Source organism: Epinephelus fuscoguttatus, linkage group LG4 (assembly GCF_011397635.1).
Source record: "Epinephelus fuscoguttatus linkage group LG4, E.fuscoguttatus.final_Chr_v1".
Classification (NCBI taxonomy): domain Eukaryota; kingdom Metazoa; phylum Chordata; class Actinopteri; order Perciformes; family Serranidae; genus Epinephelus; species Epinephelus fuscoguttatus.
Window position 1 is genome coordinate 44,970,800 of NC_064755.1, and position 13,226 is coordinate 44,984,025.

The 13,226-nt window shown below is 42.2% G+C and overlaps 1 protein-coding gene and 1 long non-coding RNA gene across 2 annotated transcripts in view; one reads left to right on the forward strand and one right to left on the reverse strand.

Moving 5' to 3' along the window:
• Positions 1-13,226, forward strand: part of LOC125887431 (uncharacterized) — a 70,632-nt gene that overhangs the window by 29,684 nt on the left and 27,722 nt on the right. The gene's annotated exons all lie outside the window — the stretch shown is intronic.
• The window catches only part of LOC125887424 (hyaluronidase-4), a 30,331-nt gene that overhangs the window by 10,377 nt on the left and 6,728 nt on the right, over positions 1-13,226 (reverse strand). Inside the window, exon 2 of the mRNA XM_049574218.1 lies at positions 682-1,671. Within this exon, the coding sequence (XP_049430175.1) occupies positions 682-1,638 (957 nt within the window). The 5' untranslated portion in view covers positions 1,639-1,671. The remainder of the gene's footprint in view (positions 1-681; positions 1,672-13,226) is intronic.

Consider the following 13,226-nt stretch of genomic DNA (forward strand, 5'->3'; position numbering starts at 1 on the left):
AAATCATGGTGATGATGTACCTTTAAATGATTCAAAGTTCCTAACACTAGTCTTCGGGGGAAAGTCCTGTGTTTTGTGACCCGTCCGACACCCCAACCTGCCTCCTAAATGGACCACTTGGGACTGCTTCCTTCTTTACTGCCGTCACAACATCGCAGCTTTTCAAAATTCATGGGCTGCGCACGAATTACTGGCTCATCATTATGTGGGATACGTACAATCTTTGGTGCTTTACTTTACATTATAGGTAAACGTACAAACATTGCACGGGAACAGCCTGACTCAGACTTTGTTAATAATGTACTGGGGGCAGCAGTGGCTCATAAAAGACTTGGCTTGGGAACCAGAGGGTTGTGGGTTTAAGTCCAGCTTAGACGAAGTACGGAGTGTGGACCAGCAAGCAAGTTCACCTCCTGTGCATTACTTAGTTAAACTTGAGCAAGGCACAGCTGCTTCAGGTCACCATTCTTTAAAGCAGGCCTCTCAGTCTGAGATGTCTCCATATGATAATGAATATGTTTAAGTCCTGTTTGTGCGTGTGTGTGTGTGTGTGTGTGTGTGTGTGTGTGTGTTTTGGTGTAAATATTAACAAAATGAAAGAAATATTTCGCCACAAGAGAATAATAGAATTTGCCTTCTTATTCTTAATACTGAACTAAAGGTAAAGTACGTTGTTGTTACCATGGTGAGGAAGGCCAGGGCCTCGTCTCGGTAGCCCAGCCGCAGGTACACATAAGTGGGGAGGTCGTACTCCTTGGAGGTCAGTGAGGCAATGCGGAGCGACTCTCGGATCCTGTGCTGGGAGAAGTGCAGGTTGCTGATGCTGTTGGTGTGAGTTTTCCTGATCGCAACGGAGGGGAAGAGCGCCGTGCTGCTGTTCCACAGCCACTGCAGCTCGTTGTTCCTCAGCCTCTCCAGCAGAGGGCACAAGCCCGTGTAGTTCTGCTCGTGCAGGTTGTAGTTGTGGCAGTCGGGGTAGAGGTAGAAACCCCAGAGGCCGTTGGGGCGAAGGCGTGTCCCCAGCTGGATAGTCCTCTGCATGAACGCCTTGGCGCTCTTTTCAAACCGCCGCCGTGCCAGCTCCTCCACCTGTGCTGCTGTCACGTTGACATACGCTTTGGCGGTCAGCTCCCTCGACTTGCGTCGGTAGATGTCCTTCTTGTGCCAGTTTCGGCTCCACTGAGGCCGCCAGAACTCCCAGTCAATGACGGCCAGGCCACGGAAGTCCTCTGAGGGGATGAAGTGGTTGATGTCCTGGTAGGCCTTGAACAGGTGCTGGTCCAGGCTGCAGTTCTGCGGCAGGCCGCCATGCACAGCGGTGCCCTGCGGCGTGTAGTGGGGATAGTAGCCCAGCCGGTTGGCGTAGAAAATCGTAACATTCTGCCCCGTCCAATCAGCACGTGGGCTCCCGTGGATGTGGAAGAGGCGGTCAGCGTTGGTGGTGACATTGTATTTGATGGTGCACATGTCCAACGGGGCATTCCAGGCAGCGATGAAAGGCTTCCGGCCAATCAGAGGCAGCTTGGCAGGTTTCTGTCCAAAGGCGGCGTGGAAGAGCAGGAGCAGCCAGGAGCAGGTGAGAGCGACAGGTACGACGTGGTGGGAGGAGGATGTCCCGCCCACTGGCACCACAGGCATCCTGGGGTTCAGGAGGAGCAGCTGTCAATCATCCTGAAGGAAGGAGAAGAGACATAATAAATATTTTTCAGACTTTTTGAAGCATGGCCAATTTTAGCTCCTGAGATTCTCATGAACACAGGTGTTTATTTTAATTTATTGTCCTTATTTTATCACTTCTCTCTCCGGGTATGTAACGTATTAAACTCAACATTTATTCCACAATCTTGCATAAAAGAATAGGATTAGTAGTAGAGTTGAGCGATGATATATACAATGAGTCACATATTCCAGATATTTCATACATTTTGAGAAGATCTAAAAATTTGCCCATCTGGTGCAGAAACAACTGACAGTATTTCCATAATGTGTTGCACACGTTTTAAGGAAATTTCTGAAATGTCAGCCAAAAGAAAGCCAAAGACACAAAAGGTAAATTGGTACATGTTTCCATGAAAGGTCTAGTGTGTATAATTAATGCTGCGTTCACATGGAATCAGGCAGATGACAGAAAACACCCTCGGAATGGCAGGACAGTAAAACGAAAAACCAAGGACCAAGATTGGAATGAAATATATTAAATAAAATGATGTTGAGGTTGTTTGTGCATCTGGTCAGGATACTTCCTGGGTGCCTCCCTTTAGAGGTTTCCATGGGAATGTCCAGCTGGCAGGAGGCGCCGGGGCAGACCTTATAACCACTGGAGAGATTACATATCTCATCTGGTCTGGGAAAACCTCGAGATTCCCCAGGAGGAGCTGGAAAGCGTTGCTGGGCAGAGGGACGTCTGGAGTACTGGATTTTTTTGCCTAAGTCTTTTCCTATATTGTTGTGCGATAAATAAAAAGTGCATAAGCAGCGCAAGGTGCAATAGTAGGACTTAAAGGGACACTTCAGGTCTTTTGAAGTGGAGCTGTATGAGATGCTTATCCTTTGTCAGTGTATTACATACAGTCGATGGCAGTCAGCATGCTCCCAGTTTTGGGAAACAGGCAGGAGTACTGCCATAGAAGTTAAGCACTGTACTGCTGTGGACGGGGGCAGCAGCAAAACAAATTCTAGCCAACAAAGAAAATCAATATCAATTTAAGAGTAGGCTGTATTTAGAAAATTTTCCCTGCTCTACACTGCCGTCAGACAGTGATTTCCAACGGGGAAATAAAGCCAATGTGTCTCGTCAAAGCCAGACTCCATTGAGAAAAGCAGTGATTTAACACTGCTGAACGCAGGAGCTGCTGGTCTGACGCTGCCTTCGATCTGTTAGTTAGTTTTACTTATTGTGTGTCTTTGGGGTTTAAAAGTGTTAGTTTGGATTATTAAGACAGAATAACTCAATGAATGAGGCAGCAGTAGACCAGCAGCTTCTGTGTTCAGCGATGTTAAATCACTGCTTTTCTCAACGGAGTCTGGCTTTGACGAGAGCATACATGGAGAACTGAGACCTTTCTGTCTGACTCCCCTGTCAGACAGAAAGGTAAAGCAGTGAAAAGATTCTCAGTATAGCATACACTTTAACTGCTATAGATCTCTTCAGTATACATGTTTATATTGGGAATCTCCAGGAATGTTGGTCGTATATGAAGTGGCGTGACCCTGAGGTTAAAACACTCTGGCGTCATGTGTCCTGCAGCTTCTCACAATGCCGACAGAATAAGCGGCAGAGGCACTAAACCCAAAGCTTTTAATGACAGTGTTTCAGCCCATCTGCAGAAGTCTCTTCAACTTCATTTGACCCTCTGACTGTTTTTTTATTGTTTGATGAGTTTGTGGAAGTCAAAGCTGGATGAGCTCAGCAGTTGCTCTGATTTTACATCCACAGCTTCTGCCTTATAAATAAATGTCTGTTTTACTGTGAGTGTTAAAGCACAATAGCAGATCACGAAAGATTCAGCATTTGCTTTTACTTGTGACTTTATGAGCCCATAGTTTTTCCATGTTTAAGTCTGTGAAAACATCTGGGAGGTACGCTGACATTCGACAGGACCTAAATCTCATTTATTTTCCAGCTGTTGACATTTTATTTAAAATTCCTGGAAGATCCCAGAAGTTTTCAAAGAATATAGACATACAATAGACAGACAGACTGTCAGGCTGAGGTTTGGGTACATTTATGCAAAAGCCACTGGAATATTTTAACTAACTGAATCTGAATATTTTCCTCAGTGTTCAAATTTGTATAGAATCAATGACTAAACATAAATGAAACTTCAAGTCACTTTAAAAATTGAAAGGAAAATCAAGGTTCTGGAGCTATGGATGTGTTTGATAGTTTGGTACCTTCAAGTTTGTCATATACATTAAAAAAAGTACAGTGTACATTCATTGTACTGAAAGACTTTCAGCCCTTAAATATATATATATAAATATATATGTATATATATGTATGTATGTGTGTATGTATATATATATACATACACACACATATACATACATACCCTGAAAATTAAACAATAGCAACATATAATTAAGATAATAGCAGCATATAATAGGCATAAATATTCCACAGCATCCACAGTCTTTAAGTGCTGCTGTAAAAACCATCTCTGAGGCGGGAGGTCCGAGCTCTGATACAGACGCCTCCCTGAAGGAAGATAATAAAGATACTGGGAAGAAAGAAGAAGATACTGGGTAGTGTAGTGTACATGTCCTGTATCTGAGGTAATGGTGCTCCTGGGATTTTTGACACTGTTGTCAGTATCCTGATCAGATATTTATGATCCTGTGCTGTGATTTTGCCAAACCATATCAGTATGCATCCAGTCAAGATGCTTTCTTTTCTGGACCGGTAGAAGTTGATGAGGGTTTGTGTGGACATGCCGTGTTTCCTCAGACACCTCAGAAAGTAAAGTCTTTGTTGTGCCTTTTGAAAAGGGAGAGAGTGGCTCGTAGCATGTTGCCTTCAGTTTACACCATCTTGATCATATATCTATATCTCTACATTTCTATATCTGTACGTCAGTATCCTGCAGAGTCTTACAGGAATTAACCTCATTATTTATACAGTTTGCTTTTGTTTTTTGTTGCCTGAAATTGGTGAGGTATCCAGTGGCGCCTCCAAGAGAGGGTCAGGGCCTCCTGAAAAAAATTACTGCTGCTGCCCCACACTAAGACAACAGTCGGCCGTCAGACAAAGTTGGGCCATTGGTTGGCTTGGGCCGCATCAGCTTTTTTTTTTTTTTTGGTAGATTCAGCATGTTGAATCGGTGTTGGCAACGGCGAAGCCCATCAGTGAATGAAATCATTCTGATTGGCAGTTTAGCTCAGTGCACAAGAAGACAAACAGAAGTGAGGAAAGTAAACAAACTGTTTAAGTCAAGAGGGAGTGTGACCAAAACAAACATGTTACATAAAGGAATATTATTTTACTTTATCCATTGAGCTCTTTTGCAGAAATGTTTTCTGATGGTTTGTGTTTTTGTTCACTAGTACATATGCTCTGTTCTTTCAACATTGGATTATGTTGTTATTGTGCTAACTGAATAACTAGCATCAAGACAGTCTTATGATTTTCCTTTTTGAATGACAAATACAGACTACTGCCGCCTGCTAATGTGGTGAGTTATTTCCTCTTACGCAGGCACAGAACATACGTGCTGGTTGGCCATCAGCAGTAGTCTTTGCAGTGTGCACATGTGCAACTTTTTGGCCGAGACACAGGTGATGTAAGGAGATGCATCAGTTGGTTTTTGTTACCGCTAATTCTTTGAAGTTGGTTTGGTGTGTCTTGGCCTTAAAAGGCTGTGGCATGCTTTTTGAGCTAGTGCCAAGTAGCATAAGTGGTATCTTATGAAAGAAGACAACCTAAGGCATCCATTGGTATAAACCATGTCAATATGGGTTGTCAGGAAAGCGGCTAAATAACACTCCAAAGTTAGGCTACATTTTTTCAAGGGAACGACTGCCATGGCCATTTTCACAGGGGTCCGCTGAACTCTCTCCTCAAGATATCTGATTGAAAATGGGTTGTGTGGGTGCCCACAAGTTTCCCCTAAACTTTGTTCCCAGTTAATGTTTTGTTCCTTATAATCAATGTGCTGGATAACCAGCCCAATTGAAGAACAATAAATCACGTAACACATCTAGAGAAACATAGCACATTAAAACAGTGTTGCTGTGAAGCTCAAAATGTTGACTGTACCAGTATTGACATAGTTTAATAGATACTTCAACAGCATAATAGAATTCCTGATATTCAGTTATGGCTTTTGGTTTGGTGGACCACCCCAAGATTTTCAGGGGCCCCATCTGGCCACCCTTATGAAAGATTTCTGGGGGCACCACTGGAGGTATCCTGAAAAGTACAGGCTGGATTTCCAATAACTCCGCTGTAGATGGGCTATTCCTGGACCCCAAATCAGATTTTTCCTTGATACATTTCTGCCCAGTGCATTTACTTAACCACTAATGGCTTTCTTGAAATTCAAATTCATATTTTGCAGCAACTATTTCATTTAAATGTCTCAATTTCACATCCTGTCCATCACCGTCCTTGAAGACATGAATAGTTATTGGCTCATTTCCATGTCAGTCAGGGGTCAGAGGTCACAGAGAGGAAGTCAGTTGACACCCAGGGATTGGAACGAAGACTTGAGCTGAACAGACCGCTGCTTTCCTTTCCACATCTAGTCCTCCTCTGACCAGAGCTGAAGCCTCAGGCCATAATGACAGGCTTCCCTGCCAAATGTCTCAGTGAGGCTCAGCGTTTGCTGTGTCTCTGTGTCCCATATACAGCTGGTTGAACCAAACATCCAATCAGGGAGTCCAATCAGACGTCTGAGTTATGTTCTAGATTCTTTCTGTGTCATGTTTTAACCTCATCGGTTGACTTTTCATTAACATACTAACGGCAGAGCAGTGGGGACCATCTCATTTACTCTTAAGACATTATTTGGACTTCAATACTTTGTTAAGGTTTCCTAACTCTTAACTTTTGTAAAAGTTTATTGTACTTTGTATATTAAATGCTTTCTTTTTATTACAAGTAATGAATTTGTCCACACGTCTGTCACCTAACTGCATCATTAAAACTTCATTTTATGTATATATTTTACACTATTTGAAACAAACACGGGATCCTAAAACTTAATATAGCCTATGATAAAGTATTAAGGCCTTTTTAGACACAGCTTGCTTGCTGCTATGTTCAGTGCAGCAGCAGCACACAAGGAAATGCAGTCGTGGCAGGCACAAGCCATTGAGAATGCAATGGTGCCATTGTCGTGTTGTACTTGAAGGGGTCGTTAGCATGAAGCCGAATGTTTTTTTGACATTGTGCTAACACATTAGGATGACACCTACTGTACTTTGGGAGAAGGAACTTGATTTTCTTTATCGATTAATCTGCAGAAATTCTACATAATTTCTTTCTAGATAATTTCGTATGCCCAATTATTAGCATGGTAGAGTGTTCTATCATCTAAAAATGTATAGACCGAATCACTGTGACATCATGCTAACAACAACAACAATCACCTCCACGTAGATAACTGGCAATAGATTTGAATTTTGGAGATATGAAAAATCTGCCAACTTGTAATTATCAGCCGTAACTGTAACATTTAAAGTGGTTAAACATGGTGGTTGGCCCTATCTGACATCTCTGCTGTGCTTATTTAATGTACTGTGTTGCTTAACAAGTGTCTTTGACAACCCAAATCTACCGTCATGGAAACCAAGCGATGCACTGCTGTGGATGGGGGTGCAGCAAAACCTATTTGAGCCACCGAATAAAATCTAATTCAGTGTAGGCTTTATTTGTATATCTGCTTCACTTTACCTTACACACTGACCAATTGAGATTGTGGTATACCAACAACTCCAGTGTTCTGCAAAGTAAAATTCAAAGTCAGTGGAGTCGGGTGGATTTGATACAATTGCTTTGATTCCCCGTCGGGAAAGACTGTCTGACGGCAAGGTGAAATGGTGAAAATATTCTTAAAAAAGCATACACTTAAACTGAAAAGACTTTTTTGTAGGTTGCTAAAAAGTAACCCATTAAGGCAGAGTTTGCTCAGCACGGTTTGTGCATGATGCACGGGTTCTCCACCCAGAAGTTCTCTTAAGCAAACATTGTGATTTGGTCCATGTGCTAAAGCGTTAGCAAACAACTGTCTTACACAAAATGTATGCTATAGACGAATTCGGCGAGCGATTTGTGTATGCCGCAATCTTGCATCGGCACCATTGCTGCGGTGACATGTGTCAGTCATCAATTCATGATGCTGTCATTGTGAACTGACTCTCTATAGTGACAGCATTATGTATAGCTGGATTGATGATGTTAGACAGTGGCCTCCGGTAACTGATGAAGGTATCTTAAATGAGCACCGATATTAATATAGAAATTAATCATTTGTTTGAGCAATAAGCAGGAAAGATTAGAGTAATAGGGAGATAATAGACTGTATCATTAAACACTGTGTAATATTACGTTAGCATTCATCTCTCAAGACAGATTCTGCAATCTACATTGTAGAATCTGTCGGCAGCCCTGTGTGAAAGATGACTGGGGGGGGAGGGCTTTGAGTCTGAACGATGCTGCGCTTTAGCCAATCACAATGTAGGGGGTGCGGCCGAGACATCCAGTGGATGTCTGAGTTACAACATGATTGAGCTAACTGGAGTAGTTTCATGTCGTATCCGGCAACGGGAGGCTTTTAACAGATGACGTCCTGATGTTGGCTTTGCTAACTGTCCCTGTCAGCTGCAGCCACTGATGCTTTCTAGACATCGTGATTTCCCATAACTGAATAAATACCACACATAGCAACACAAAACTGCTTTGCTAGCTCAATCATGTTGTAACTAAGATATCTGCTGGAAAAGATATTTTATTCACGGACCGTTTATTGAGTTATTACCTTTTTTTTATACAGTCTATGGTTATAGACAACGCTAACAGCTAACGTTAACAGCTAACGGTTAGCCCAGCTAATCTACGATAACCATATTAATTATGTGCACACAGAAATAGTAACGTTTGTTCAGTCATTGTGTTTATAGACTTAACAAACATCAGATTCGTCTACACGGTGATATAGTGACATGAAAAATGTGATATATAGCTAAAGTCTGCTGGTTTTCTACCCAAAGTATTTGTAAACAACACGGCGATTCCCTGGGGGCACCGCCGGAAGCGAAGGGTGTGAGGCCCCTTCACTTCTGGTTAGTCAAAAAATTCCGGGCTGTGCCTCCGGAGGTAAAGGAAGAAAAAAAAAAATAATTTTTTTTTTACCGATGGATTTCCAGATTGCATTAGCATACGTTACGTGTGCTGACGTTAGCAAGCTAGCAGCGTGACATTTAATCATTATGGACAGGCTATGTGACCATCATGTCATATTGAAGGTGATCAATATTGATCGCCTTCAATATGACGCGATGGTCGTCTAAAAGGCAGTGTAAAATTTGCCCGACCCATCCGGAGCTCAGGTAATTTTGACTCTCAATCAGAGGCCAGGCGATCAATAAAATATTCTTGAATACCTAAAACAAAACACAAACACGTGTTGTTGTTGTTTTTAGTCACGTAGCCTGTCCATAATGATTAAATGTCACGCTGCTAGCTTGCTAACGTCAGTACACGTAACATATGCTAACATTATATTACACAGTGTTTAATGATACAGTCTATTATCTCTCTATTACTCTAATCTTTCCTGCTTATCGCTCAAACAAATGATTAATTTCTATATTAATATCAGTACTCGTTTAAGATACCTTTATCAGTTACCGGAGGCCACTGTCTAACATCATCAATCCAGCTGTGTATCCAGCGGCATACACAAATCGCTCGCCGAATTCGTCTATAACATTAGAGCCTACTCTCTTTGATATTGTGTGTGCTAAAGCATTAGCATGAGGCATACATTAGTCAACGTGCATTATTAAGTGTTTCACTTCATATCTCACTTTACAACCCATAAGCTAACATGTTAGCATAGAGAATACTGTCATTTAACAAAGTGTACGATAAACAGCCGGATCACAAGATGTCTACTGTTATTTACCTGATCAGCCTCAAGAGTTGTGTGTCAACAAACACCTGTTTAGGAATTCATGTTGGCCTTTTGCGCCATACGCCGATGTCTTTTAAAATGTTAGGCTAATATAAATTACCATCATTGTTCCTGAGAGACTTTAGACTGCTGAGCACTTTAACCATTTTTGAACAATAACCAGGTTGGGGTTTTCTCGGTCACCTAGTAGCAGTGTCCTCAGAACTGAAACTGTTTGAACAATATTGTGTTTTACAGTGTGTGATCTGTACTTGGGCATGACAGCACATTAAATCCAACATCTATTTTTCAAAAAGGCATTGTTTGAGGTTCATTAGTATTCTTCAGAAGTACTATAAAGTTTATAGGACTTGTTTTGTTCCTTTCTGAGTTATGTCGGTTTGGAGTCAAAGTGTTTTCTTTCCTTTGTGCTGCTGCCAGTTCTTCCCTGAAGGTTTGGGAATAATTTGACTTGCAGCACTCAGTGAAAGCAGATCATTTTTCAAAGCGGATTGTACTTCAGGGTTACAGTGAATGTATCAGCACAGTTCAGTTCAGACTGAAACCACTTCCTGAGCAGGCTTGATTTCAGGATAGGAATGTTTCTGATTATTCTCTTTGTAGGTTTTCTGCTCAAGCTTTAAATCTCTGAGCTCTACTCACAGCTGGTCTGGCCACTTCAAGGTGTGACAGATCTCTGTCCCTGGTATGCTGGCTCTGTAAATACCATCATAGATCACTTCACAGATAACTAGGCTACCTCTCGATATGTAACACTGGCTCGTACACATGAGTTATGCACCTCTGTAGAGATTTCATCTTTAAATTCTTGGTCTAGTCAAGTATGAAATTACCTGAAGAGGCAATCTGTAAGTCTTGAAAAGAGTGACTGCATTTTTCTGCAGGCGATGCCTCCAACTTATGTCAGTTTTCACAATGGGCAAGATTTCAGGACTCTGATAACATTGAACCATATGTGCTTTGATGTCATCTGCCTTTATTGTGAGTTTGCTCCTCAGTGTTTTTACAGAAGCAGAATTCCTGTCATCTCTACAGCTACAGTACAGGCAACTAAAACTGCTTGGTTATGGTGAGGCGAAGCTTGTCGACATGATTAACACAAAAACCAACAGTGACTGCTGGTCCCATTCTTTATTGCACATGCGTTAAAGGTCTAGTGTGTAGGATTTAGTGGCATTTAGCAGGAGGGTTGCAACACTTCATCCAACTGTAACTTACCAAGTGTGTAGGAGAACTACAATGGCCGACACAAAAACGCAAATGGCCCTATCTATTGCCAGTGTTTGGTCTCCCCACAAAATGAAATCACATTTGCTCCTGGAATCAGCACATCCTAGCTAATGACCAAATCACCGTGATGTCGCGTTAACAACAAAAATCACTCAGACATGTAAAGTTGAGAAACTCGTTGATTTCTGTTTTCATTTTCTGTAACGTTAAAAGATTTATCGTTAAACACTGTGGGCCAACTTATCTGACTTTTCTGCTGTGCTGATTTTATGTGCTTTTTTGCTTTGCAATTATATTTGATAAACAATAGACTATATATTAAGATGGACAACATGACAACTCCCTAAACACAAAGCTGAAACATCTCAATCGCCTCCGGGTGGCTGGCTGGAGTACAGGTCATAAAGACCGCCCTCTCCATGTTAGTGGATGAGACATGGACCAAACTAAAAACTCAAAGTACAGTAGGCCTACACATCAAATAAATTTTTCTCGAAGATGGTTTCTGTCATTTAAGGTAGTTCTTATCATGTTTCAGTATTTGCTCCGCTTTATCTTAAGTTACACACTATCGCAGCGATTGACCAGCAGCTCAGTGTTGTGCTAAATTACTGTTTTGTTGATGGAGTCTGGTGGCTTTGATATGACGGCTTTAGTTCCCCCGTCAGAAAAAGCTGTATGACAGCAAGGTAAAGTGGTGAAAATATGCTCAATATAGCGTACAGTCTAACCCACAGGAGGACTGAAACAATGAATCCATCAACAAAAATAGCTGCAGATTCATTTTCTGTCAAATCAACAAATTGTTTAACTCGAACCATGAGAGGGTTGATTGTCAGGAAAACCTCAGATTGCCAAAGTGCTTGAACAAACAACAAATACCATTGTGTTTCAGCTGAGGACAGTTTTTTGGTGGAGATTTGAAACGAGCCTCAAACTGTAGATAGTCTGATCAAAACAACCATGGGACCACAGCCTGGGTCCATACAGGAGGCTGATCTGGACCGAGCGTTCGTGTGCTCCAGTCGGTGGTTCTTATCATGATAAAGGACGGGGGAGTAACCTCACATTAAATGCATCGGAGTTCATGTTAAAAATCTGGCTTTGTGTCAAAGTGAATTATTTATCCAGAGGAGCTTTGAACCGCGGGCCGGTCTGGCATCGATTAAGATAAGAGTTTGTTGATGTCTGTGGTTCTTGTGGAGTAGCTGCATTCATTCAACAAAAACAAGAATGAGCGAAACCGTCTAATTTTCAGTGTCTCTGTTGGAAAATTGGGGTGAATTTGAGCCACAGTTGGCAGCGTCTGAAGTGTAGACGGTTCCTCGGCCTCTCTGCAGCGTCCGTGACCCAGCTGATGATGCCGGTCGAAGGTCAAGAGGAAGATATAATACAGGCACCTTGCAGATCTCTGTAACTGCACAGCTGATAACAGACCAGCTTACAGTCTCTTATCAGTGTGTTCATGTGAGGACTGAAGCCAGTTTTTATCGCAGTGCTCTGCTGTACGACCTCGAAGGAGCTCATTTCACACCAGTTACTCCTGGAACACGCGTGGATTTCACACCCAAAGAAAGCATCTTGAACTGAAGAGTAGAATGAAGCTGACAGTTTGATGGAGGCATTTCTAAGAGGATGGAAACACAAGCACATTCAGAGATGCCAGGAGAGGGAGAAGCGTGTCCTCAGTTTGATGTTTGGGAATCGAGCCGAACCCCTGATGGAAGGCCGAGGGGTGGGAGCCAAAATAACAGATTCCCTCACATACACCATCTGTGCACGTAAATATGTTCCAACACTGACCGGACGTCACCGAGGCACAGTACTACTCACTCAGTCTGATTCTGGCTGCATGAACGCATTAAACACCGTGAAAGATTTGGACATTTCATGCTGCTGTCCGGTAATCAAACATCTGTCCACATGAACCTGTAAATCACAAAGAGATACCTGCATGTTTTTCAAGTCTCTGCAAGAATGAACTGGAAGGATTTCAACCTGAAAACTGATTTGGAAAATGCTCAGCAGCATTGAAACTTGTTATACTTTATAATTCCTTGCTGTATTCCTAAAAACCTTTGGAGTAGTTGCAGTGTTTTAGCCTCAGTAACTCGGCTATCTTCCAATGAAATGGCGTTAATGAAACACATAAAGAATCCATAAAAGAACAGCAGTGCTCTGTGTTCCAACACTGTGCTGCACATTACTGCATAAAAATCCAATCTTTTCCACTTTAACCTACACATGCATGCTACACAAGCTGCATGGAGGACACGTTAACTGCAGTTGGTCCAGGATTCAGCCGCCCGTATCATTACTAGAACTTCCTCCATCGATCATATCACTCCGGCTCTTCAGCAG